This window comes from Rhinolophus hipposideros (assembly GCF_964194185.1).
Source record: "Rhinolophus hipposideros genome assembly, chromosome: 23".
Taxonomy (NCBI): Eukaryota; Metazoa; Chordata; class Mammalia; order Chiroptera; family Rhinolophidae; genus Rhinolophus; species Rhinolophus hipposideros.
Window position 1 is genome coordinate 20,413,796 of NC_138069.1, and position 27,915 is coordinate 20,441,710.

At 34.5% G+C, this 27,915-nt stretch overlaps 1 protein-coding gene across 11 annotated transcripts in view; it reads left to right on the forward strand.

The window, feature by feature from the left end:
* TCERG1 (transcription elongation regulator 1) overlaps positions 1-27,915 on the forward strand; it is a 55,080-nt gene that overhangs the window by 20,843 nt on the left and 6,322 nt on the right. For 4 of the 11 annotated variants that reach the window (XR_013992359.1, XR_013992360.1, XM_081035174.1 and 1 more), the window contains 11 exons: positions 192-304; positions 1,011-1,099; positions 7,348-7,508; positions 8,700-8,756; positions 8,909-8,975; positions 11,460-11,595; positions 12,415-12,504; positions 17,598-17,716; positions 22,513-22,663; positions 26,383-26,547; positions 26,819-27,001. Coding sequence is in view for 8 of the 11 variants with exons in the window: in XM_081035174.1 (XP_080891300.1) it covers positions 192-304; positions 1,011-1,099; positions 7,348-7,508; positions 8,700-8,756; positions 8,909-8,975; positions 11,460-11,595; positions 12,415-12,504; positions 17,598-17,716; positions 22,513-22,663; positions 26,383-26,547; positions 26,819-27,001 (1,331 nt within the window). In the remaining 3 variants the exon portion in view is untranslated. Of the gene's footprint in view, positions 1-191; positions 305-1,010; positions 1,100-7,347; positions 7,509-8,699; positions 8,757-8,908; positions 8,976-10,049; positions 10,101-10,344; positions 10,444-11,459; positions 11,596-12,414; positions 12,505-17,597; positions 17,717-22,512; positions 22,664-26,382; positions 26,548-26,818; positions 27,002-27,915 lie in introns of all 11 variants that reach the window. The other 7 variants (XR_013992361.1, XM_081035169.1, XM_081035171.1 and 4 more) reach the window with 3 other exon arrangements.

Consider the following 27,915-nt stretch of genomic DNA (forward strand, 5'->3'; position numbering starts at 1 on the left):
GTATAGCAAGGTATGTGAAGTTGAGCATTATGTTAGATTCAAATGAATGATGATATTACGAGGAAGAACATTGCATCTTTGTGGTTGGTAACTCTAGTTATGGACTATCTTTAACTGTTCAGTCCCTGAAAGTTCTTGGAAAATTATTACATCAAAATCATTGAGTGACATTATCTTAACTTTTTACATAGAAAAATTAGAGGATAAGATTAAAGAGCCAATTAAAGAACCTTCTGAAGAACCTCTGCCAATGGAGACTGAGGAGGAGGATCCTAAAGAAGAGCCAATAAAGGAGATAAAGGAGGTAACCTGGGAGCCAGCATTGATTATTGGGTACAAGTTACTTGTAACTGAAAATCCATTTGATAACAGTTTCAGATAATTGTTACAGATTTCATCTCTGAAAGGGTTCTTTGAAGTTTTAATTCAGTTTTTCCTTTGAAAGTTTTCATTAAATTACTTCTTATACTAAATCAAAAGAAAACACCTTAGACCAGAGCTTGGACGTGATCTCCAGTCTCCTACTTACAGACTGGTACATGTTAAAATTATAACTACAGCTTCATATTTGGGGAATGTTCATTATATTTTTTATCTGTCCTCTCCTAGCATGGAAGAATTGGTACGCATCACTAAAACTTTGATTTTTGGAAGCTTCCTTTGTCCAGTGAGAGAACAATGGTAGTCATGTTTATAGTAAGGAAATTAGCAGAAAAAATGAAATGACCTTAAATGAAAATGACCTTAAATTTTGTATACTGTATTCCCCATTTCTGCTCCTAAGCAGATGGTTAGTGAGTCTGTAAGAGAGTCTGTAAGATAGTCTACTATTGTGGAATTCAGTTCTGTCTAGGAGGCAAGAATTTAGAGCTTTCTTAGAAATTTCTACTCAGTCTCCCCTCCCTATACAAGCAGCAGACCTTATGTTGTTTGCACTTTGAGCCATTTGCAGTGATACTTTGTGGTATAATTTTATGGTATTAATTAAATGGGAGTAATATTTCTCATAGGAGCCCAAAGAAGAGGAGATGACCGAAGAAGAGAAGGCTGCCCAGAAGGCGAAGCCAGTAGCTACGACCCCTATTCCTGGTACTCCATGGTATGTAGTTGGCTGTTTTACTTGTTTATTACACTTGATTGTTATGTGGTTTATCCTACAGAAAGCAAAAATACTTTTAAAAAGTATATGTCAAATGTATGTTTTTATTTACCAAATATTTTGGTTCTTGTTTGTTGTCATTTGAGTATTCAACCTAAAACTCAGTTGCTGCAGCGTCTTTCTTCCTCCCTTCATGGTGCTCTCCAGTAATGTTTCTTGTTCATAATTTCTTTTGTTTGGTTCTCCCTCGCCCCATTAGTGCTTTCTCTCCTGTTCCTGTTCCAAATCACTTACCCATATACATGGAAGATACATACATTTAAATATACATCCTGAATTCATGCCATTACTTGCAAGTCAGGTCTACAAGATTTTTACTGAATCTCATTGTCTCTGTTAGTTCAGTATCTCCTTTCCTGCTGAAAATCCTGTTTTTGTGGGATAGCAACATAATTACTCATTTACTTTTCTCACAAACAAGTCACAGAACAATACCAACAGTAACAATAACAGTGTGATTACTGAAGACAGTTTAAACTCTTTTCCCAGTTATTTTTGTTTTGGGTGTATCACTCTGGGGGATGTTGTAGTCAAATTATGTTTTAAAGGCATTTGGAATATTTGTTTTCTGCAAATATTAGTTTGTGATAGTAGTTATTTCATCAACTTGATACACAAGCTCATTTTTATTATGCAGAATATTCACCTGGTTCCAAAACCAAAGTTAGGAAAACACTCTTCTATTCAAAGAATATATTCCTGGGTTGTGGTTTCTTTGAGTATTGTACATAACAAGCCGGGAACCAGCCCCAAACCCCACCAGTCTGAGCTTCATGGGTGTCATCAACTTTCAGACTTGGGCCCTCAGATTAGCGAAATATTCTTTTGGGATTTAATTATTGCTTCTCTTCATCTGTTTCTTTTTCTGGAACATTTGTCATTTGCATGTCAAGTCTCTTGTATTATTCTCTAAGTCTCTTTTTCTCTTATTTATATCTTTTGCTTTTGGGCTTTGCTTTGTTTTCTCATTGATCTGACACAATATGGAAAAGAATAAAGAATGCACAAAAGAATACAATATGAAGGACTTATGAAGTAAAAAGTTGTAGAATTCCACGTTCACCAAGCCTCTTCATTAATAAAAGTTTGGTATACATGCCTTCTGGACCTTTTGCAATATTGTGTTTTATGTACATAGAGGTGTGTGTGCAGCATACATGCACGTTATAGTGTCCTTAAAAATATGTGTATTCTCAGTGATTTTTATTAAATAGGTCTCATAAAATTTTCAGTGTAGTACATATAAATCTACTTGTGAGGGCATCATTTTCTGTTATATGAAAATGCGTAATTTTCCTGCAAATGGGTGATTAGGTTATTTTCCTTTTTGTGTGTGTGTGTGTGTGTGTGTGTGGTGGGAGGGGGTTTGCCCTTGGCATTACAAAAATTGCTGTTTAGTACACCTTATACATGTTTTCTTTTTGAATTTATTCAAGTATTTCTGTTTGATGTGCTGAATCAAGTGATACAGCTATTTAAAATTTTGGTGACCATTGCTTAAATGGACCTTGGTAAGGGTTTTTTCGGGGGGAGGAGGAGCTGTACCGATTAATATTTCCAACAACAGCCGGAGTACCAGTTCTTCTGCATTCACCAGTGTAGGGTTATTCCTTTTAAATCTTTGGTAACCTGATAAGAAAAGGATTCTTAGGTTTCCAGAATGCTGGTGTAATTGAACCTATTTCATGTTTATTGGCTATGGATTGCCTCTTCAGTTTTTGCTCTTCTCTTTATAGACTTGTCTTTTTCTTAATGATACCGGAGAGACTTTTTCATGTATTACATTTTCTATCTTTCTGATATCTCATCATGCATAAGTTTTATATTTTGATGAGGTCAAATTTATTGATCTTTTTATTTATAGTTTCTAGGTTCTGTGTCTTAGGAAGCATTCCTATTTCTTCCCCGCCCCCCAAAAAAGCAACTATATTTTTAGTGCTTTTACAGCCCATCAGAGTACAGGTATCCCCTGCTTTTTGAAAGTTCATCTTATGCTACTTTTATAAAAGACCTATGTTAGTACTTGTTTTTTTGCTAACTGAAAGAAATCCAAAGAGGATTTTCGCTTTTATGAAAAAAGGTGAAAATAGCGTTGAACGTTTGTTTTTCAGCAAGCCTTTATAGACAGCGCATACCCCCAGCAGCTAGAGTGGCCCCGCCAAGCCCTGTCCCGGAAACTGCTCTCAGCAGCTCAGCATCAAGCCGCCCACAGCTTTGAACTGTGTCTGTGAGCATCTGTGCATTATCTCGATTGGTTTTGTGCATCAGTTAGCAAGATGTGTCCTAAGGTATCAGAAAAGCCTACAGTAAGCTTAGTGGAAAACTGGTTGTAATAAGCGTTTCGTTCATGATGAACAAAATGAAGACATTGTGCATATCTTGAATTGGGTCTGGGATCGCTAAAAAATTTTCCATATAAATTAATGGTAATTGCTTCTTTGCTTTAGTATTTCCGCTTACAAAAAGTTTCATAGGAACGCTCTACTTTCGGATAGCAGAGGAAATTTGTACATGAAAGATAACCACTTGTCCAAATTATTTTTCAAGTTCTATCAATGAAGGAATTTATTATCAGTGTAACTTTAATCCTTAATTTGTTATTTTATATTTCTTATAAAATGGGTAAATGTAACTGTAAACAAATTGTTCAGCTAAGGCAGGGGTATGCCACTTCATTTGGATAATTAAATTTTTATTGGTCTGTCTCTTGATATCTTCTAATGTCATTCTTCAGATTACTTTCTTTAGAGATAAGTTAAGAAGCTGAATGTAAAACACAAAGTTTCATGTTTCTCTTACCTATATTGGGAGTTTTTTCTAAAGGTCACAGACCAATTGTAATTTTTCCTATTGCTTACTAAGATTGCATCACACAGATTTAGCTTGCATTTATTTTTATAGTCCCATACAAAGTGAGGGCCGCCTGTATTTGCCATGCTTTGCTTATCTGTAGTCTATGTTGGGTTTTTATGAAAAATTTATCTCTAACTTCTAGTCACTTTTATATTTGCTGAGTGTGGCATAGGCCCTGCCCTCTCTTTTCTCCCTCCCTCCCTTTCTTTCCTTCTTTCGTTCCTCTCTCCCTCCATCCCCTCTCTGTCTGTCTCTTTCTTTCTGCTGTGTTTCTGTGGTTATTTTTGTTTTCATAGCGTTTTACTCCCAATTATTATGAAAAAATTGAAACATACAGAAACATTGAAAGAATGTTTCTAGAACAGTTAACACCATATATAGACCACCTAGATTCTACAGTTCATATTTCATCATATTTGCTTTGTCATTTATCTGTCCCTCAATGCATCTGCTAATCAGTCTTTTTTTGATATGTTAAAATTTTTAGATATCACTACATTTCACCCCTAAATAATTTATTATGCATTTCATCAACATGGCAATTTTGTGACAAAATAATTATTTTTGTCCATAGCTTTTCTGTTAATTCTGAAATGTCCTGACAACTTCACACTCCACATTTATCACTAATACCACTGGCACTGTATTAGCAACTTAGGTATTTTGAAGCCAACATGAGTTAGAACAACATTTCTATCGTAAAGTATTTGCTGCTGTTAGTATAGGTCAGTGTTTTAGAAGCTGCCATAGAAAAATTTAGACTTAGTTTTTTCCCCCAATAAACATCGAACAAGGTGGATTAAGTGTCTCATGATAGTTCTAATGGAACTTCTTGAAGAGAATTCTGCACTGAATATTTGGATGAAAATGTATAACACTTGCCCCACCCCAAAACCCCTACGGTACTTTAAAAATTAAGTGTAAAGAGAGGTCAAAACTAGAAGCATTTTGTGTTTTCTAGGATCAGTAAGCCTTAGGTTTTGGTTGGATTTCATGACCAAAAAAAAAAAAGAGATATCTAGTGTATGTCCCTAAAAGATTTTAGTTTGGTGGTGTATTATACATTTTCTCTTATTTTTGTTTGTGTTACTGAGGTATAGTTGAAGTAAAATAAGCTGCACATACTTAAAGTTCGTTAGCACCGTCAAGACAAACGTTACCAGTACCCCCAAAAGTTTTCTTGTGTCCCTTTGTAGTCTATCCCTCCTTCTATCTCCATCCCTAAGTATCTCTCTGCTTTCTATTATTATAGATTACTTTGCACTTTCTAGAATTTTATATCAGTAATCATATAGTATATACTGTTTTCTGTCTAGTTTCTTTTTAAAAAAATGTTTAAAGCTTTATTGGGATAATTCACATACCATGCAATTCACTTGTTAAAGAGTACGACCTAATGATTTTTAATATATTCAGAGTTGTGTTAACTATTAGCATAATCAACTTGAGAATGTTTTCATTACCCCCCAAAGAAATCCCATGCTCATTAACAGTCACTCCGCATTTCTTGTCAACTCCCTCAGTCCTAGGCACTAATCTCCTTTCTGTCTAGATTTGCTTATTCTGGATATTTCGTATAAATGGAATCATATAATATGTGCCTTTTGTGATTGGCTTGGGTAATTTCTTTCACTTAGCAATAATGATTTTTGACATTTATCCATGTTATTGAATATATCAATAGTTTGTTCCTTTTTATTGCTGAGTAGCAGGCCTTTGTTTGTCTATGCCAGTTTATCCTTTCACCTGCTGATGCATATTTGGGTTGTTTCCAATATTCAGCCATTCCACGCCTACATATTAGCCTCTTTGGAGTAGCCAAAAATTGGATATAGCCCAAGTTAATTACAACTAAAATGGCTATGAACATTCTTGTGGAGACATGTTTTTATTTGTCTTAGGTAAATAACTAGGAGTGTAATCCTGGATTATTTGGTATATATGCTTAACTTCCTAAGAAACTGCCCAGTTGCTTTCCAAAGTCGTCCTTTCATTTTGGAATTTCCATCAACAGCGTATGCGAGTTCTAGTTGCACCATCCTATTTGGGGTACACTGAACTTCTTTAATATTTATGTCTTTTACCAAATTTGGAGAAGTTTGTGGCCATTGTGTCTTCAGATTTCTTTCTGCCTAATAGCCTCTTCTGGGATCCCAGTGCTATGTATATTAGACATTTTGATTCGGTCCCTCAGGTTCCTGAGACTATTCATCCCCTGGCTCTGTGCCCTCCCCATGTTTAGATGGGATCATTATTGATCTGTCTTCTAATTCAGTGATTGTTTCTTCTTTTGTCACCATTCTGCTCTTGAGCCAATCCAGAGAAATTTAATTTCAGTTGTATTTTTCATTTGTAAAATTTCCTTCTTTAATTTTTTTTTTTTAATAATTTCCTTTTCTGTGTTGAGAAAGTCTTTTCATTCATTTCAAGTTTGTTTTTCTTCATCTCATGAAGCCTAGGTATAAATGCTGCTTTCAAGTCTTTGATTATTTTAACAATAGAGGCTTTGTCTGATAATTTCACAGTGTAGGTCACCTTGGGCTTAGCAGCTGTTGATTAACTTGATTATCTGGCCATAAAGGCCTGATTTCTGTTGGAGTTTTAGTTACCTAAGGGCCACCCTCAGGGATGAGATTTGAGGGAGGAGAAATGGGCAATTTATACCTGTGCTGTTGCTTCTCTAAATTTTGACTCTCCTCCATACCGCAGTCTTGTTTTTTCCTTTTTTTTAAACTTTACAGAGTGCTCCCGTAATTGTTTTTTTCTGTTTTGTCTGAGTTTCTGGTTGTGATTAATAGGAACAGTGAGCTGTAGTGGACTATACAGTGCCACAGCTCTGTTGGTACTTCTGTTTCTCGTACCAGATGTAGTCAGATATAAAGGCTTCATAGAAGGTTGCATTTGAGTATGTAATTCTGATTTGATAAGAGATACTAAGAACTGTGTCATAAGTGAGGTACTATGGTCTGTTCTTTCAGCTTTAGAATGCTTAGTTACATTTTACTTGTTGCCATTAACCGCATCCTTTGTGATAGGTTAAATGTAGCATTCTCAATTTGAGTGTGCCTGACCAAGTTCCTGTGCATTCTAAACTCTGATCACAATTGCTTTGCTTTTCCGGGTTTTCTCAATATGTTAAACTGTGGTTTTCACCTTAGGCAGTCAGCTTTGTTCTGCTCTAAAAACCTTGTTTGGTTCTCTATAAATAACTGTTAGTAAATATAAATGTCCTTTCCTGTGACCACCACCTCCCCTTATAACAGGATGACAGTAAAAGACCTAGTTATAAAATGTGTTTCATAACATAAGGTAATGCTATTTGAATCCATTCTTAGGTGTGTTGTTTGGACTGGTGATGAACGGGTCTTCTTTTATAATCCTACCACCCGTCTTTCTATGTGGGACCGGCCTGATGATCTGATTGGAAGGGCAGATGTTGACAAAATTATTCAAGAGCCCCCTCATAAGAAAGGAATGGAAGAAATGAAGAAACTAAGTAAGTTTTAAATTAGGAATGCATTTTCTAATGTTAACATTCTTTTTAATATTTTGACAGAAAATGTGAGGCCATTTAGAAAAACTCTATTTTCAAGGAATATAAGAAATTTGAGAAATGGAAAATAGACTGCTGTGTTAGTGTGAGTTCAGTATTAGTGATACGAAAAATAGAGAATTTGGATAAAAACATTTAAAAAAACATGTATTTTTTTTTTACTTGTTGAAACTTTCAGTTAATACAAGATATGTTGGTATTGCTGATGTTTGCTCCATACTTACTAATAATACTGAAGTGCTCCTCAGTGAGCTTTGTGTCCCCTTTTGTGACGAGTTATATATTTTCTGAAATAAAACTAGAGCATATTAAAAATACTTTGTTCACTAAAATTTTGTAAGACACGAAAGCTTATTTATATTAGTCTTTTAAAATAGATGAAATTTAGGGAAGGTAAGCCTTATTCCTGAGATTAGAGACATTTAAACCTTATTAAGAGATGATCTTTAATCTACCTCATGCTCAGACAGCATTCTGATATATATAATGAAGACAAATATTTGTACATAATTTTTACTGAGTATTTTTTATTGGTAATTTGCCCTTGTATTGACATGATGTGTTTGTATAGAGTCCCCCCATGTAATGTAGCAGCATGATCAATGAATCATTTTGTTGTATATACTTCAAATGAAACAAACCCTAATATATGTCACTTGAAATAATTGAGAAATCTTCGTGGATTGTGGATGTGTGGTACTAATAATTTCTGCTTACAAGTGATTTCTAAATCAGTCAGACGTTGCCTACTTGGTGCTAAGGCTATGGGCACTAGCCTGTCCCCACCAGCAATATGTTTTATAGCTGTGATACTGATCAGACTTTCTACCATAGTGCTGCATCATGCCAAGAAAGTATATGATTTGCTTTTGTGTGTTTTTATGAGTCTATTTTCAAATATTCAATCCGTTTATTTTTTAAAGACATGCATCAAAGAATCATTTCAAAAGAATTGAATATTTACTGTAAAGGGGGGAGTATAGAGAGGGTATAGAATCACTGTGCTTTAATGTTTTATAAAGTAGTGCATGTTATAGGATGGATATTTTATGTAAACAGAAATTTTTTAAAATAAAAGATTGTATAATATACACATATGACTATTCATAATAATATTTGACATGTTTTTGCCAGGGCACCCAACCCCGACAATGCTATCCATCCAAAAGTGGCAGTTCTCTATGAGTGCAAGTAAGTGAACTAACTGTAAATTGCAGCTTCTTTCTAATAACTGTGTTAAAGCAAGTGTTCTAGGAGCGGTTAACAGGATTCATGCCTAGATATTTCAGTTGTTGCTTGCTTATTTTTATTCTGACAGAGGTTAATTAAGTTCTATTTTGTAGTTAAAGAAGAGCAAGAATTAATGGAAGAAATTAATGAAGATGAACCTGTTAAAGCCAAAAAACGGAAGTAAGTAACAACTTACAATTTATGTAATTCAGGTAGATTTTAGCTTTTAAAGGTTGATTAGATTACAGTCAATTCTTGATTGGGGCAGGTAATGTGTATGTTGTTAGGAGATAGAAGTGATGATTGTTCTCTTAGGTCTGATATTAAAAAGTTTTGCTTTAGAATGTAGAAATGGTGTCCCTTCTGTTGCTAGATTTGCAAAAGATTTGGGTATTCAAATATGTATTATGAAGCCAAATGACATTTTAGGGATTAATTGATAAATTATTTTCAAACATCGATTAGGCCTTGAATTTTATAAAAAATAAATTTCCTCCCTAATGTAGACCCCAACAGACAACATTCCAGAAATCTCATGACTGCAGACAGACTTCTCTTTCTTTGTACATACTTATCACTTCCTGAAACCTTGAGTCTGGTCATTTTACCCTCTGCTGAGGGAACCCATGAGCTTAGAAAGTGTTCTGAGAAAAAGAGACTGTTTTTAAGTGGAAGGATTAGCTTGGCCAGTGCTCCAGAATTGGGTAAAATATGAATGTTACTAATTATGGGGGTGGAAGGGTGGGATAGTGGGTGTTTGGGGTGGGGGACAATGGGACCATTATTTAGCAGCAAAAAGGAAAGTCTGAAGACATTAGGGACTGTTTGATCATAGTCCTTATCTGAAAAGGACAGATTGAATGCAGCCAAATTACGGCAAAGAAATCAGTAAGATAATCCCTGTCAATGGTGGTTCTTTCTAAAAAATTTCTTTATTGGCAACGATGTTAAAGAAATTAAGATATTAAAGAGAGTCAGTAGCCACAGTAACATTGCTATTTTCTTTTTTGTAGTTGACATTTTAGGTCTTGACCAAATGTATAAGTGTTTTTATTAGTTGTAATCAACTGATTTTGTGTTCTTTTTTTAAAAATCTAGAATAAGACGTTTGTTTTCTTAATTATTATAAATGACTGTATTCATTCTGTTTATGTACCATAATTTTGGATGTTCCTACAATGTTAAACTTTTAGGTTGTTTTTAATTGTTTGTTCTTATAGACAACTCTGTAAGGTTTTTAACTGCTTTTATCAGGAGAATGTCAAAGAAGTCCTTTATGTGGATTGCCCGAGCTTCTCTATTTAGGTACAAAGCTAAAAGCCTATTTTTCCTGGCTTAGTTTTTCTTTATTTCTTTTATTGAGATAGATAGTGATAGTTTGTATTGTGACATTTTCATTTAGTATAATTCTATAAAGATTATTTGTTTTCATTAGTTATATTTCTTGGATGTCTTTTAATTCTTATTTAAATAGTTCTTAAATAAATTATAAGAGGGTATATATTGTTGGGCAAATTGCTTTTACCTGTTTGTTTTGTGCATATCTTAGGTCACAGACTATCTCGCTAAGTTCCTGCAGGTCACGGACTATGTCTTCTATTTCTTTTGATTCATACCCTAAGTTAATTACCTCTCACCATATTTATAGGTTAGCCTTAGTTTTATTTAAATTTTCTGGGCTACCTTAACTTTTGAATTTTCTGATGTTCTGTGTTTCTAATTCCCTTAAGTTTATGTAGGGAATATGAACCAATTTTATTTTTATACTGAGCAGATCATATTTAAGAAGTAAGATGTGCTCAAACACACTCAGCTATTGAATTGCTTAATTTATTTTTTGATTATTCACATGAACGGGCCTCCTTCATAGTACAGATGTTTGAGAGGTGACTCGATTTCATATTCACAATCTCCCTTGAGTACCATACAGCAGCAGGGTTGCCCTTAGCCCTGGGTTCATTTTTGGAGGAGCAAGAAGTAGTTTAGTCATTGAACAGTTCTAATTCCACCTCACTACTCCTGGGCCTATGTTGCTCTCTGGAACCTGTTCTTCAGCTTAAATCTCAACTTATCACCCAGAAAGTGAGTAAAAAAAATGTCAGGTAGGTAAGGTATATATCTCACATATCTACTTGGCCAGGTTTGCAGATATTTTAATTTTATTTTCAAAATAAATATTTGAGATTACTAAGACATACCAATTTTTATTAGATTTAAAAACTATCTTATGCATTTATAATGTAAAACATTTTGGAGAATACTGTTTTTCCTGTATCATTTCAAGAACTAAAAATTATATTCTGTGCTGTTCAATTCTCAGACATAAAATTTTACTGCAATGTGAGATAAGCTTTTTGTTTTTTTTAAGTAAGGTAGTTCATTTTGTGTATCAACTAGTGTCAAGGAGAGACAGCACAGTAAAGGTATATTATTTTTCCTACAATGTAGCCATTGTAACATCATTAGAAGTTCATTGTAAGTTTATTATTAAAATGAAAGTTGCTTATCCCTTAGAGTTCATTTAAAACCCTCAGTATAATTTGTTTTTGCCAAAAATATGCTGCTCAGTAGTGAGTCTTGAATATTCCATTCATTTTAAGATTTTAGTAAGCTTCCTTATTAATACTTTGTCAGTTGATGCCTTATGTTTTTTATTTTTTATAGGAGAGACGATAATAAAGACATTGATTCAGAGAAAGAAGCTGCAATGGAAGCTGAAATTAAAGCTGCCCGAGAAAGGGCCATTGTCCCTCTGGAGGCCCGAATGAAGCAGTTCAAGGACATGCTGCTAGAGAGAGGGGTCAGAAAACAATCTTTGGGGGAGATATTTCTGTTTTGTATAAGTAATATAAATATGTCTTGCTAAAAGGTCAAATCTAAGGTTAGTGCTCTTGTTGTGGGGGGGGATAAGGGAAGCCTATCAAATTACTGTTCTTTTTCAGACAGCCTTTTTTCTTGGCTAATTATATCATGCTTAACTAAATGCCAGTTACCATCCTTTTAAGTACAAATAACATTTTAACATTTATTGGGTCATTAAATTTTGGTGAGTAATGTAAGACGAGTATTAACATTGCGGAATGGCGGACTACCCGGGATAGGTAAGGTATATACGATTCTTCCTTTAATATCTTCAGAATGGATTATGATTAAAGGAGAACTGATACTTTGTGATACTGTTATTAATGAAGCTTAATTAAGAAGGGATTTCAACGGTTTGGTTTTGTGCACAGACTCATGTGAATAAGTAAAATTCTCGATTTTAAATCAACATTGTTCGCAAGATTGGAACAAGCACAGGAAACCAAAATACAGATCTTCAAGGCTTTTTCTGATGTACTGATTTTTAAAATGTCACACAGTAGTGGTTATTTTAATGAGTAATTAAGTGTGTGTTATTTCTATATAATATAGAAATGTTCAGAGCCAATTAGTGTGGAAATTTTTGCTATTGCTAGCCTCCCACTGCTTGTCATTTATTAGTGATGGAAACTTCAGGATGGTTTTTATTGTGTCTCCTTTTTAAGCAGATGTCCTGTCGATTTCAAGTAAAAGTATGTGACCTTTATGTTTTTAGAGTCAACTTAATGATGAGGGCAATATGTTTTTTATTTTAAAGGTGTCTGCTTTTTCAACATGGGAGAAGGAGTTGCACAAGATAGTTTTTGATCCTCGGTACTTACTTCTCAATCCTAAAGAGAGAAAACAGGTAAAAGGAAAATAACATTTAAGAAATGTATATCACTTGCCAGTGTAATTTTTAAATTGTAAGGAATAAAGTGCCATCCTTTATTTTCCCCCCTTTTCCTAACACTACTACTTTAAAAAACAGAGTCTCATATCTTGGAACACAGTCATCCTCCAGGTGGACATTTCTGCTTTGGATATTATTTTTGTCCTTATGGGCATGGTTATTGCCTCACGGAGATTTTGTCCTTATGCCTCATACACACTGAGGTTATATCTAAGGTTTCCAAATTCATTTCAAGTGCATTTATTAATTTATTTTTTTATTGGGCAAATGATGCAAATTTAGGGTAGAAAAATGGCAAAGTATAAATGAGTAAAAAGGAAAAAAAGACCACTTATAATTTGCTGGTGGTCCCAGCAAATAGGACCACCTTTGAACACTTTGGTTTATAGCCTTCCTGACCACTTCGTGTGTGTGTGTAAGTGTAATGTAGATAGACAACACTGGAAGACTTAACGTGTCTCACACACTACACACATGAAGTCCACATCTACTGAGAAATGATGGACGCTTCAGGGTCTCTGCTGAACGAGAGTTGTTTTGTTACTGAGTTGCCATTTATTGCCTTGATGATTCAGTGACATGGGATCTCATGGTGATTACTTCTTTCTCTAAAGCATTACATACTTCCAGCTTACATAATTTCTGAATTACCGGATCACTCGACAGGGATTTCTGTAACATGGTATGTTAAACCACTGGCTGTAGCGTTGTTGAGTTTATAAGATTTCATTTGGCAACAACAGTGTCCTTCCATATTTGTAATTTAATGGTTGGAATAATTCTCTACACAATTTGTGCATATAGGTCTAACCATAGAGTTTTTATGAAAAGAGGAAATTTACAGTGTGCCAGACATGTATTTTAGAACTTGTAATAGAAAGACATGACTTTCCAAACATATTTACATCAGCATTTCAAACACAGTAGTCTTTAAAAACAAAAAGAAAAAATGACTGTGTGTGATGGTCGTTCTCACTTGTGTTGTTGGCCCTATCAAAACTTGTTCATCAGCCTTAATTCTTAACTTGTCTCCACTGTAAATTTCAAGTCTATCGGCAAATCTACCTCCAAGAACTTTTCTAAATGTAACTTACCATTTTCCCTACTAACACCCTGATTTACACCACCAAACTATAATACAATCGTGAACATTTGTGTAGCCCCTAATTGATCTTGCTTCATTCCATCCATTCTTGCTTCTGTGTAGCCAAGTTCTTTTTCCACACAGCAGCCAGACTGATTTTGAAGTTTAAGTGACAAATTAAGGCAGTGGTCCCTTGCTTAACATCTGTACAGTGCTTCCCATCTTGTTTAGAATAAAATTGAAACTCTTTATCATGGCCTGTATGATTCTGCATGCATTCATGCCTGCAAACTTTTTGAAGCTCTTTTACATTTATTTATTCATTCTAGCCACCCTGGCCTTGATATGCCTTGAACAAGCCAGGCACATTCTGGTACTTCCTATTTCCTCTGCCTGGAATGTTTTCTCCCAGGTGTTTGCATAGCTGGCTTCATCATTTCATTCAGGTACTTGTCCAAATGCCTTCTGATCAACCTGTCTAATGGTTAACCTAAATATCCCTGAAGACTTACTTGAAAACTTTTATAACTTAAACTTACTAACTTTTCTAACATTTTGTTCGTGAGTTGATGTTATAGGAAAATAACTGCTTAAAATAGAGAACATAAAGCCACGTGTATCGGGAAGCATGACACCATAATTAGGAGAAAGTTAGAAACATACGAGTAACAGAACTCCTACTAATTTTCTGAGATGTTCTTTCTCAAAGAATAATTCCTAACCCTGGTGTGGGTTATCCCAAAGGAGGGGATGTGAAGTTTCCTCCAGCTTCTGAAAAGAAAGTTAATATAAAGTCACTTGGATTTTATTTATAATTTTAATACTTTTTTTATAAGTAATAAAGTATATACTGAGAAAAGAGAAGGATTGGAAACGACTCTCCCCTTCACATCAGCATGCAGATACTTTCATGATTTACTGCAATGCTATATTTAGGAAGTATTGAAAATGACCTACCTGCCTAGCAGGGGACTGGTGAGACAGTCAGAGATGTTTCTGTGTGGCTGTTACAGACTGGTGGAGGTACATATACATATACATGTGCATATGCTTACGCACACACACATACACAGAGGATGCCCCAAAAATTGTGTACACCTGACTTGTATTCATCTTTTGTTATTGGTATATATTATTACAATTTTAGTAGGCTTTTGCCCTTCTTAAAATGTGTTACATTTTTGGGCACCGTGTGTGTGTGTGTGTGTTTTATATATATAGACTGACCTGGAAAGATGTCTAAGGCATTTTAAAGAAAACATTTTATTTTGGTCTTTTCTCGAAGATATGCATGCATGTACTTAAAGAGCCCAATAACTCTGTATGTTATTAAAAATATTAGAGTGCTGCCCCCATTTTACCTTCCTGAAGACATTTTTTTCCAGAGCCTTGTGACTTACTTCAGTCTGGACTGGTTGCCCTCTACACCTGGTGTACACTGTCATTTTTGGGGAGGACAGCTCTTTACCATTATCCTGGGGAATTTCCTTCATCTCTCTGGTTTTTGGTGGGGATGGGAGTTCACCTGTTCCCTACATCATAAGTCTTTTCTTACTTGATTTATTCCTGTTTGATGCATTCCATCCCTGTAGTAGCTTCTTGAGAGAACATGCATAGGAAATAAGTATTTAAGGACTTATATATTTAAAAACATGTTTATTATAACCTAATTTGAAATTGTTTGGCTGGCTAAGGAATTTGAAGTTGGAAATTTTTTTCCTTCAGGATTTTGAAGGCTTTGCTCTACTTCTAGTTTTAGTGTTTTTGAAGCCCGTGTGTTACCTGTTCCTTTGTATGTGGACCTGTTTCTTTATTTTTCCTCTGGGTAAGCATGTGGGATCTTTCCTTAGTCTTTAGTGTTTTGAAATTTCATGGTGATTATGTACCCTGTTGGAATGGTCTATTGTACTGGGCACTTGCTGGTTCTTTCAATGTGGAAACACATCTTTCAATTCTGGGAGATTTTCTTGATTTACTTTTTTTATTTGCTTCTGTTTACTTTTTCATTCTGGGACAGAATTTGCCCTTCTGGTTCAGTCTGCACAGTTTCTTTTCTGTCCTGTTTTCTACCTCTGCCTTTGGTTTTAACTTTCTAGATGATTTCTGCAATTAGTTTTTTTTATTCTGTTATCTTTTAATTTCTAGGAGTTCTTTGAGTTTTTCTTGTTTTACTGAGCGATCTTAGCATACTCGTGTGGGCTCTTACCATTGGGGGCTTTATTGTACAGCAGTGATTCTCATCCAGGGGCACTTTGGTTATCACAGCTGAGGGGATGCTGCTGAACACTTGGGCCCAAATGTGGAAAGTGTTGAGGTTGGAAAACCCTGCTGTAGGGCGATTTAGGCTGCTTTGTTGATCCCCGGCAACAAGTAATTTTTAGGCCAGTCAGATTCTGGATAAGAACTTGCAGCCTCCTGGCTGGAGGGCACAGTTTTTGCTTTGGTTCTGAGAGAACTATGTTGTAATGTTTGTTTAATTCCTACATTCTCAGTCTGGCATACCTCATTTCTAATTCATATTCCCCCAAGTCCAGAGATTCTGTGTTATCTTCTAGAGCAGGGTCAGCATATTTTTAACATCAAGGGTCAGGTAATATTTTAGGCTTTGGGCCATCTGGTCTCTGTCACAATTGTGTAATTGCTGTTGTGACGGAGCCCCATAATGTAAGAAAAGGGATGAGCAGGACTATTCAAATAAAGCTTTACTGATGGACACTGAAATTGGGATTTCATTTAATTTTCATATGTCATGAAATTTTCTGCCGTTTTTCTACCCAACCATTTAAAAATGTCAAAACTGTTGTTGGGCTGTATCAAAAGAGGCAGCAGGCTAGATATCGCCAGCATATCATGATTTGCGAACTCTTCTTGCTCTAGAGAACAACTACTTTTACTGAAGTTCAGGAGTGGCAGTGCCCCCCAGATACATACACTTGGCGGAGGAGGGCTGGTGATTGTACTGCTTCTTAAATAGCCTTGTTGTAGCTGTACCCCACTCACTTCCAAGGGTGTTTGGTGCTACCAATTCCTGAGCTGTTTGAAGATTCTCTAATAAAAGAAATGCTTCCTTTGTTTTCTTGATTGTTGGTTTAGGATCAGCTTTCTTGTGTCTGCCAAATCCTTTACCACTTGTTCGTCTGCTTTTCAGCTTACAGAGTTACTGTTTCTCTTTTTTCCATTTCCCTGTTCTTGTTGGTTTGTGACGTAAAAAAAGAAATCCCTCTACTGTCATTTTATTAGTGTTTGAAGAAGGCAGGATATAGGTGTGCATGCTCAGTTTTTCCTCTTGACTATACATTATTAAGCGGGAAACAGGTAAAGCATGGTTACGTTTTGGTGAAAATAATTTTCTTAAAGAGAAGGTCAGAAATAAAATTAAACTATAGATTCCATACTTTTTTTTTTTCCTAGAAGGGAGTTGAGAGGACTGATTAATCTTATACATTTCTAAATTGCCTGAAATTTTTTTAGTAAGCATGTATTCAGTTTATAATTAGGAAAAATAAATGAGAGGGGCTTTTAACTTTTCTATTCTGGAAGCCTGAGCAGAAGACTATATGTTTCTATAGTACTATTGACTAAAGCTTTAAAGTGAGACTTGCTATAGATCAGGGGTGTCCAAACTGTGGCCCGCGATCCATTTTTAATTGGCCCACAGCAAATTCCAAAAATATATTTAGTTTACTTAAATAAACCAGGTGAGGCAATACATACTTCACCTCGAGTGAGTGGCCTGACTGTATTTTACCGCATATGGCCCTTGGTGAAAAACGTTGAAAAAAGTTTGGACACTTCTGCTATAGATAATCTGCATATAATTGAGTTATCTGTAGTTATCTATTTTTCCTACTATAGATTGGGCAGAGATAGTGACTTAGTATTTTTTTTAATAGATTCCATAATTTGGTACTTAAATTATCTGCATGAAAGACTAACTTGTCAAATTGGTTTATTTTTGTAATAGGTATTTGATCAGTATGTAAAGACCAGGGCAGAGGAAGAACGCAGGGAAAAGAAAAACAAAATAATGCAAGCCAAGGAAGATTTCAAAAAAATGATGGAAGAAGCAAAATTTAATCCCAGGTATGTAGTTTATTCCTGTCAGCTATCAAAATATGTATGTGTTTTCTCCTAAGATCAGTTGAAAATAACTTCTTAAAAATTATATATATGATCTTTTGGATATTTGGACATGAAAAGCTTCTTATTTGATCTTTGATTTCTGCCTTTCTAATCTTCATTCTTAATACATTTCCTTTAGAGGAATCCCTGGTTCTCTGAGAGAAATTGGTTTTCAAGAAGGGTAACTTTGTTTTAAATGCTTCCCTGTGGGAACAAATTTCCTTCTCTAAAAACTAGTAAATAATAGAAAATCTGTCCCTGTCTTCCTTTTTTTTTTTTTTTAATTCATTGGGGTGACAATTGTTAGTGAAATTACATAGATTTCAGGTGTACAATTCTGTATTACATCATCTATAAATCCCATTGTGTGTTCTGTCTTCTTTACACATAATAAATTTCAGAGCAGGAACATTATTTTCATTGAATTTCGTTTAAATTTTCTAAGTGTCTAGATTATAGTTTTGTCTGACGTTTTCAGTTCATTCTTAATATATATTGAATATATGTAATGGGCTGAAGAAAATGAGATATTTTACACTAGCATTATAATAAGAATAGCATCAATTATTGGGTATTTTATGTGCCCTTAAAGATATATGTATGAACTTACACATATATTTTTACATGTATGCACCTAAAATGTGCACATGTATACACACACACACACAGAGTATCTCGTTCAATTTTCAAAATAGCCAATATGATTTAGGTACTCATCATACCCATTTTACAGATAAGGAAAATAAGACATAAGCAAATTAGGTAACTTGCCCAAATGAATGTGGGATTTCAGCTAGATTCCAGTGTTACACAAAATAGTCCAGGCAGGAAGAATGCTTTCTTATTTATGCCTTAGTTGTGGTAGTAGTGGTATTAGGTAATTGTGAATACCTCGGAACATGTAGAATTTCTAAAACTGTAAGGTAGAGTCATGGAGTCTAGTTAAATGGCACTTTTTATAAAAGTTCATCTTGTTTCAAGTTATTTTTGTCAGTGGAATGATGTTTAAGAAAGTATGTTTCGAAGCAGAGAACCCTATGATTTCACTGATATGTGGTATATAAACCAAAAAGAACAAGACAAACAAATGAGAAACAAAAACTCATAGACACAGACAATAATTTAGTGGTTACCAGAGGGTAAGGGGGTGGGGGGTGGGTGATGAGGGTAAAGGGGATCAAATATATGGTGATGGAAGGAGAACTGACTCTGGGTGGTGAACACACAATGGGATTTATAGACGATGTAATACAGAATTGTACACCTGAAATCTATGTAAATTTACTAACAATTGTCACCCCAATAAAATTAATTAAAAAAAAAAAAAAAGAAAGTATGTTTCGTATTATAATTTTATATTTGAAATATGAAGAGAAACCTGCTGTGACATTGATACAAATTTCCAGAAATAAAGCCTAAAGAAGATTGTGGCTATGAAGAATATAAAATCCTTCAGTGAGCGATAGTTTCAGACTCTCCAGAGGGCTTAGGCTTTTTCTTAATTTAAAGAGTGAGCTCCTGTATCACGGTAGTTGAGACTGGGTTGTAAAAGACATTTTTGGAGGCAGTTGAGGAAATTTGAACATAGATTGTTATTACATGATATTAGAGAATTAGTAATTTTCTTGAGTATTGTGGTAATGGAGAAAAAGGGATTTACTCTTTGGAAATGCCTGATGAAATATTTATATATGAAGTCTCATGGTGTCTACAGCTTATTTTCAAATGATTCAACACAATATATGTATTTATTAAAACCGTTTGTGGGTCTGGAAATGATTGAGACCCAAAGATTTTCCTTTTGGGGATTTGATGAAGTAAGTCTTATGGTGTCACAGTACCCAATTGATGTTCTTTGGAGCAGATGGAATTGTTAGGCTGATCTGTGCTATGAGGTTCCTTCAGGTCACGTACATTACTGGAAGTTTTAGTATTTGGGGCATTGTGCTGTATTGATACATTTAATGGTAGCATAGAAATTAGGACCAATTTTAGTAAGTAGCAGAAAACAAGGAGGAATAACTTAAAAGAGAAAATATTGTCCACTGACCTAAACTTTTCTGAACTGGGAAAAGACCACTATCACAAAACTGTTCGGCAGAGTTTGTAGATATAAAGCACTGGAGTTTATTCCAAGGGAAAGAATGACTGGGGAGAGTTACTTATCTTTAGTGCCTGTCTCTTCTATGTCTTTTTTCGTTTTTAATGGAAATTTTGGGTCAACTCCTGATCACTGTACTGTTTCCCCATCATCAGTCATCACCCACCCTACCCCCGACCTTCCCCCACCAAAAAGGGTTCTTATATCATGTCTATTATAAAATAGTTCTTTTTAGAGTTAAGAGATGAGTCATATAAAAACATTTCTATGGGAATCCAATGCTAAAACTTCATTTTAGTCTGTTCTGGTAAAAATTATTAATTATTTTACCTATTATAAATAATATAAATAAGTGTAAAATAATTGAATTCTCACTTTCATACATTAATTTTACATTTTTAAAAAGGTTTATTCTTTAATCGCAGTATTGCCTTTTCTGTCCTAAAATTATAAAGCAAGGTGCTTAATTTATTATGGAAAAAAAAACAGATTCAGTGGACTACATGTGGTCCTTTTTTTGAGACACACTTCTGTTTTACCTTAGAATTTTATTGTGGTTACATATCCATTGTTCAAACCAGATTTCCAATATATCTTGTTGTTAAAAATGTTGAGTTAATGAAATTAGATATTTGAAAGTAATATCTAATATAAAGGATTATTAGAATTTGGCTGGTTAGAAAAGCTTAACAATAATAAATGTTAGCTGTGATTGGTACTTGTAATCTTCAGTTGATGTTTTAAATTCTTTATAATTAAAGCCTGTAATGTTTAACACATAAGTTTAATTTGCATTAAAATAGTTAGTTTTTAAAGAGGGAAAATAAGCTTTATTTTTCCCTCTTAAAACATGCTAGATATGGAGTGTTTATTATAAGAGTAAATTCTTATTATAGATGGAAAAACCTTTAGGTATTAAAATATGTCCAAATACATGAAAGCTGTGTATAAATGCCTTTTATTCATGAAGAAACTTTTGTTTTATACCTATCCTCATTAGCCCTCATAGGCTTCATCCTTGTATTTAGCCTGCTTGGTGTTTGCTGGGCTCTTTGGATCTATACATTAATGTTTTTCATTAAATTTAGAAAGTTTTTGTTCAGTGTTTTTTCTGATTCACTCTTTTCTCTTTTAGGATTCTAATCACACATATATCAAAGTGTTTGATATTGTCTTACATGTCCCTGAGACTGTTCTCCCCTTCCCTCCAATATTATTTTCTGGGTCTTCTTTTGATGAGAGAATTCCTACCGATCTAACTTCAAGTGACTAACTCTTGCAAGTTACTGACTCTTGGTTCTATCTCTACTCTCATGTTAAGTCCATCCAGTGAAAATTTCCTGTCAATTCTGTTTTGTATTTTCCACATCTCTGCTCAAATTCCCTATTTGTTCATTGACCATGTTTTAATTTTTTGAACCTATTTTGATTTAATTCTTTCAACATAATTACAGTTTTAAAGTATCTGTCTAAGACAACATCTGGGCATCTTGCGTTCCATTTCTGTTGGCTTTTAAGTTTTTTGTCTATGGATCACGTTTCTTTGTATGTTTAGTTATTTTTAATTGAATATTGGAAATTGTGGATAATTAGAGATTCAGTTTTAAAGTATCTGTCTAAGACAACATCTGGGCATCTTGCGTTCCATTTCTGTTGGCTTTTAAGTTTTTTGTCTATGGATCACGTTTCTTTGTATGTTTAGTTATTTTTAATTGAATATTGGAAATTGTGGATAATTAGAGATTCTGGAGTCTATTATCTTCCTCTGAAGAGTGTAAATTCTTGCTTTAGCAGGCAGTTCAATTACTAGCTGATCACCTTAATTTAGGTTTGATTTTATGCTTTGTTAGTGTGGATCTTAGAAACAGGAAGGTATTTCTCTCAATCTCCCAACTTTGTCTCCCTTGTGGATTTTTTGGTCATTGTCCTCATACTGTTTTTTTTCCAGCACTACTCAGTTTCTAGTATCTCCTTTTTGCTTTTAACCTTGTAGCAGCTTGGTACAGGAGGTGGTCTTCCTGTCTTACACAGCTTGGCCTTGGCCGTGGCCTCCTGGGGAATCCCTCTGATATTCTTCTGGGGCACCCTCTCACTTGAGCTTCTTCTCTGGCACATTAGCACCCATACTCGGACCTTTGCTGCATCTCACTCATTAGGATAGTTGTGCTGCTTAGACACTACTAGCTCTCTGCACCGTGGGAGATTGTCCTGAAGCAGAGAGGGCAATGCGCTTGCCTCAGTATGCTCTTCCTGTTGCCCACTGCTTGAAATCAGTTGCCTTTTATATTTTGTCTTGTGTTATAACGTTGTTTATGGAAGGAGAGCTAATTCAATTAGTTATTCCACCATGGCTAGAAGCAGGCCTCAGCCTCATCTTAGGATGGAAATAGATGAACTCATAAGTCTCTTGAGTCACATAAATTCTTTGCTCTCTGATATGTGGATCCTCCTGCCACTATACAAATCTCTAACCCCATTTTCACCCTTTAGCCCTTTTTACTCCTTTCTGTAGCTCATTTTTCACTGTTTAGATAGAGGTTGGGATTTAGTGTCTCTTTGGTACACATCCTTGCTGGGAAAATGGTATCTTCTGTTATACCTTTCTATAAGCAGAAATAGCTCTACCAAAGTTAGCACACTTGCCATTTTGTTACAGAGCTACTTTTAGTGAATTTGCAGCCAAGCATGCTAAAGATTCACGATTCAAAGCAATTGAAAAGATGAAAGATCGAGAAGCCTTATTTAATGAATTTGTGGCAGCTGCAAGGAAGAAAGAAAAAGAAGATTCGAAGACCAGAGGTGAGAAGGTAAGATGGTTTTAGTTCCAGTGGTGTGATTGATGGAAGTGTGAATGGGAAGGGCCTAAGCTGGTGCTGTGCTTCTAATCTCAATCATGAGCATAAAAGGACCCACATTTACTGTTTAGTCTTTTAACTTAATTTTTATTATATAGTTGTTTACATGTGTGTATTCTGTCACTTGACTTCCATAATGCTTATTTTAGTAGCTTCACTAAACTGCATAGGTTTGCTTTAAGTTTTTTTAATACTAAGATGCCAGGTAAACCCAGAACTGGTTGTTGATGCCTCTCTGGTGCCAGCTAAGTGCCTGCTAAGATTTCAAGATTCTTTATAGGTGGTAACATTTAAGTTTCAAAAAGCTTCTTTATCTTTTTTGTCCTCTAAAAGCATTTTAGTGACTTTCTAATCTTTTAGTAAACATATCTCACGTGTGAATCATTGCTTATCAGAATTAAAGGTCAGCTATTAAAGATGAATGAATTCCAAATGTCATTTGATAGCAGTGTCAGGAGTGGAGAGGAGCTCACCACTGGGGAGCCAGTCTGGTAGGGAGATGGCACCAGTGGTGTGTGAACCATCAAAATGTGCAGCTAAAGGAAGTTAAAATATCATAAATTCTATTAAGAAATGTTAGGGAATTAGTGTCACTTTTGCTGGGAAGAAGCCTCTTTCATTGAAAATAACAACAGCATTAGGTGAAATAGACAAAATAAACAAAATTTTTGTCAGAAATGTTTGAAATTTCCTGATTTGTTGGGCCTAAAAGATTTTTCCAGAATTATTTCAGTATTAACATTGTTTTGGTAAATGATTATACTTCTCAGAGGAAATGTGCAAAATTGAGTTCTACTTGGACATTTTATGTGTTATATGAGAAACATGTTAATTGATTGCTAGTTTTGACTTTTAGTCGTAATCTATTTGATTAAAGAAAACCAAGTAAATAAATGATTGATATGGTATGATTTGTATGATTGCTTTTATACAAATTAAATGTTTTTCTCTTTGCATTTGTAACTAATTTTTTTCTTAAAACACTTTTTTAATGTAACTATTTTATGTATTATGTTTTATAACAAGTGGATGGAGTTTACAGTTTTGTGCTCTGCGGCCTGTCAATCATTTCACTTCTGACAGCTATCAGTCACTGATACGTAAAATATTGTGGGTTCCCTAGTGAGGAAAAAATTGGTATCTCTGTGTGGTGACTTTAGCCTCCCGCAGTTCCAGTACTTTACATTTTTTTAGTCTGTTTCCTTAGAAATTAAATAGACATTACATCTAAATAAACCTGTTATATTCCACTTTATTTTCTTTTGATTGTAAAATTTTAATTTTCTATATTACAGGTTTGGCTTTGTACCATTACTAAATTTAAAAAAAAAAGGAAGGCAAAAGAAACTGTCTCAGCCAATTTAAAGAATGCAAAATCAATTACTAACTAGGTCATGAAAGCAGAAAACTTTAAGGGTTTAAATATAGTATATTTTATATTCACATTTTGAGAAGTGTTTGGCTAATGAAGTTTTACCACATTCTTCATGACTTTCACTGTATATTTATTCTTATGAAGTAGATTGTACTGTTGTTGTTTTTTTAATCACATTTTAACTGTGTAATTGTTCAAAAAGATCACTACCGGTAGCATGCTGGTATATTGGGTGTCTCTTTTCTTGTTCTTCTCTAATCGAATCAGTAGCTGAGTCAAAAGCCTGTGAAGGACGCTTGACTTTTGGTGAAATCTTTTTTTTCCTTCCGTAGGCATTTCCAAGATAGAGTACAGTCATTTTCACGTAGCTTTCACTGGTAATTTTCCATTTCACAAAAAAAGTGTCCTTAAAACTGTTTATTTTTAATAGACTGTTTTGTTTGCCAACGATAGCTACAGTCAAGTTTTTGGTTTTTTAATTATAATTTATTATAACCAATTTTTATAAAATTTTGGTTCCAATAATTTACCATTTGGAAGAGCACATTTGAAGTTGCTCATAATGCAGTTATTTAAGGCTCAGGGGACTGTTTCTCCCTATTAAATGAAACAGCCAATGGTAAGGTATTTTTATTTAAAGTTTACTTTGGTTATGTATCACACATTTAAAAAACCATTTCATTTTTGCTTTGTAGGCTTTGTATTTAATATTTGAAAATTATTTTAAGTTAATATAGATTTCTATAGCTTAGAAAGATTCCTATTTGATACAGCGTGCATGTTTTATTTAACTTTTATAAATTTTGCGTTCTAGTTATGTGCATCTTGGGATTTGGTGTTCATCATGTCAGATATAAAGTAGACAAGCTGAACAGAAAATTGATGTTAACACCTCTACATCAAGTAGTTTCTTTATCATGTCTGGAAATACTGGATTTATGAGTATTTCTCATTAATCCAAATAAAGTCAAGATCCAAGTTCAGTAGTGGAGAAATCTGCAGTTGATTAGCTCTTGTCTTTAAAAAGAAATCCTCTAATATAGAAACTATGTCTTATAACCTTACAAGTACTTTCCAGAAAGGATCTCAGCCTCCCTTTTAATCCTCTGATAGGAGAAATGAAGTTATAGAAAGAAATGAGAGGTTTGGAATAGGCAGCAGGAATGATTCATTGATTTTGTACCAACACATTTTAAATTCTGGTTTCATTCCTACCTTCTCATTCCCTTGGTCAGGTGAGAAGGCGGCATGTTTAATCTCTGGGGAGGAGAGGTTTTTGACATGGTCAGAATCTCTGTTGAAATGACTTTGGCTACCTTGGCTATCTTCCCTGGTAGGAGTACAGAATGATATAGATGAGATTAAATTTTAAAACAGGTCCTCAGTGGTGCATAAAAATAAATGCCTCATTTATCCCTTTCTCTATTTAAAAAAATTATAAATACAGTTTGGGAGAGGGGTCCTAAGTATTGTATATGTTGATACTAAAGGATTAATATTATTTAATACCTTTGGTATAATGTTACTAACTTGGTACATCAGTTTTTAAATATGTTATTTCATTAACACAATCTGAGTCGTATAATGGTAAAGGCATACATATTTAATGGCTAAAAAGTACAGAAAATCTGAATGTAGTTTTTTTAGTAATGATTAATTAATTATGACCAACATAGAAATGCTATAATTTTTTCTCGAATATAATGTTACAAACATTGCTCTTTTTTAAACCAAAATACAAAAATTTACCCTATTTATTTGTTTTTAGGCATTTGATAGTATAGTTTTAGATTTGTAATGAATAAGACCTGCTATTTGTGCCCTATTCTAAATTCCTGTATTTTAACAAACAAAAAATTTTATTCATCTTCTTTTTAAAATAAAGTATTTTACTATCTTTATTGCTTAAGTATTTTACTATCAGTTCGTAAGCTGGATCTTAGCTAAAAATAAATCCAAAGTCATATTCCTTATGAAAACATGACAGTGCTGAGATCAAACATTATAAACAATATAGAAGTTTTTCTATATTTAAATAATTTCATTGGAGAATATGATTTATCTTGAATTTGGTAGATTTTAAATGAGAGCCTATATATGTTAATTTTTATGTCTCATGAAAGAGCAATCTGATACTCTTACTAAAATTTATTCTACTCTAAATAAGTGCATTTAAAAAGTTGTTATTCTCATCTTTAAGGTAAGTAAGGGAACTTTTTTTGTTAGTTGTAAACATTTAGGTATGAGGAATTTCTCATGGCACATTGTTTTCCCCCCATGTTGTTTTGAAATACAGATTAAATCAGATTTCTTTGAACTATTATCTAATCATCACTTGGACAGTCAGTCTCGATGGAGCAAAGTAAAAGACAAAGTAGAAAGTGACCCGCGTTACAAGGCAGTGGATAGTTCATCAATGAGAGAAGACCTTTTCAAACAATACATCGAAAAAATAGCCAAGGTAACTATTGTGTTGACTTGTACTGTAAACTGTGGAATCATCAAATCCTTAACTGTGTTTTAAAGGTATTTGCTGCTCCTTGGGGGTTTGGAATTTTTCTTGTTGGTGTTCTGAATATAAGAATCTCTAGTAGTTGATTTGGAAATGAGGTAGAGTATTTAGGTATAGTCTTGGTAAAAACTAGGTTTTGAAATTTTACATTTGGAAAACTTGTTCTGTAGAAACGTTTTGAAGCAATGGTAAGAAGGATAATGTAATTTTACTTTTACAGAATTTAGACTCAGAAAAAGAAAAGGAGCTTGAAAGGCAAGCCCGCATTGAGGCAAGCCTCCGAGAACGAGAAAGAGAGGTTCAAAAGGCTCGATCAGAACAAACGAAAGAAATAGATCGAGAGAGAGAGCAACACAAACGAGAAGAAGCTATCCAGAATTTCAAGGCTCTTCTGTCTGACATGGTATTATTACTCTTTCACCTTTCTCTCTGTAAAGTACTGGATCTTACCAATCCATAACATTACCTCTTAGTCAACATTTTAATGTTCTTTAACTTGACTCTGAGAGAAACAATTTGGTAAGTTATTTATAAAGCCTTTTAAAATTGAGTGCATGGTTTCAGCCCTGTTGAAATAGGAAAACCCTAGTTATTTAACATTTTCAGAAGTTAGATGTTTTGTACGTATGAAAATTCATAATCTTTTAGTGTTAAAGCTTTATTTTTATTGGTTTTGATGGATGCTATCTTAAATTATTACACTGACTGGCTATAGTAATAAATTGTGCAGAACATACTTTAAATTTTTTGTTGTTGATCTAAGTTCATCAGTGTGATGACCAGTTATTGTTCATGTAGATGGTATGAGATGTGGGACTAGGGGTGTACTGACCCCAGGAGATACTCTGGAATGTTCTTGAAAATCCTTCTGCATTACCCAGGGTTGCTGAGGTATGTAGGTTATTTTGTCCCTGCAGTGAAGACCCTACTCCTGTTTCTTTTCTCTCAGCGGGGCTCTTCTCATCTTTCCTGTCCCATTACAAGGTTTCTCCCCTTGCTTCTGCCGATCTTTCTGTTCTCTGGACAGCTAGAGTTGTTTCCTCATCCTTTCCCTGCCTCTACTTCCCCACTGGGTTCATCTTATTGCAATCACAGAAATCTTTTACTTTTAAATTCTTTTTTAAACAGGACTTTATTGGGGAACAGTGAGTGCGTCCAGGACTTTTTTCCAAGGCAAGTTGTTGTCCTTTCAGTCTTAGTTGTGGAGGGCGCAGTCATCTCCAGGTCCAGTTGCCGTTGCTAGTTGCAGGGGGCGCAGCCCACCATCCCTTGCGGGACTCGAGGAATTGAACTGGCAACCTTGTGGTTGAGAGTCCA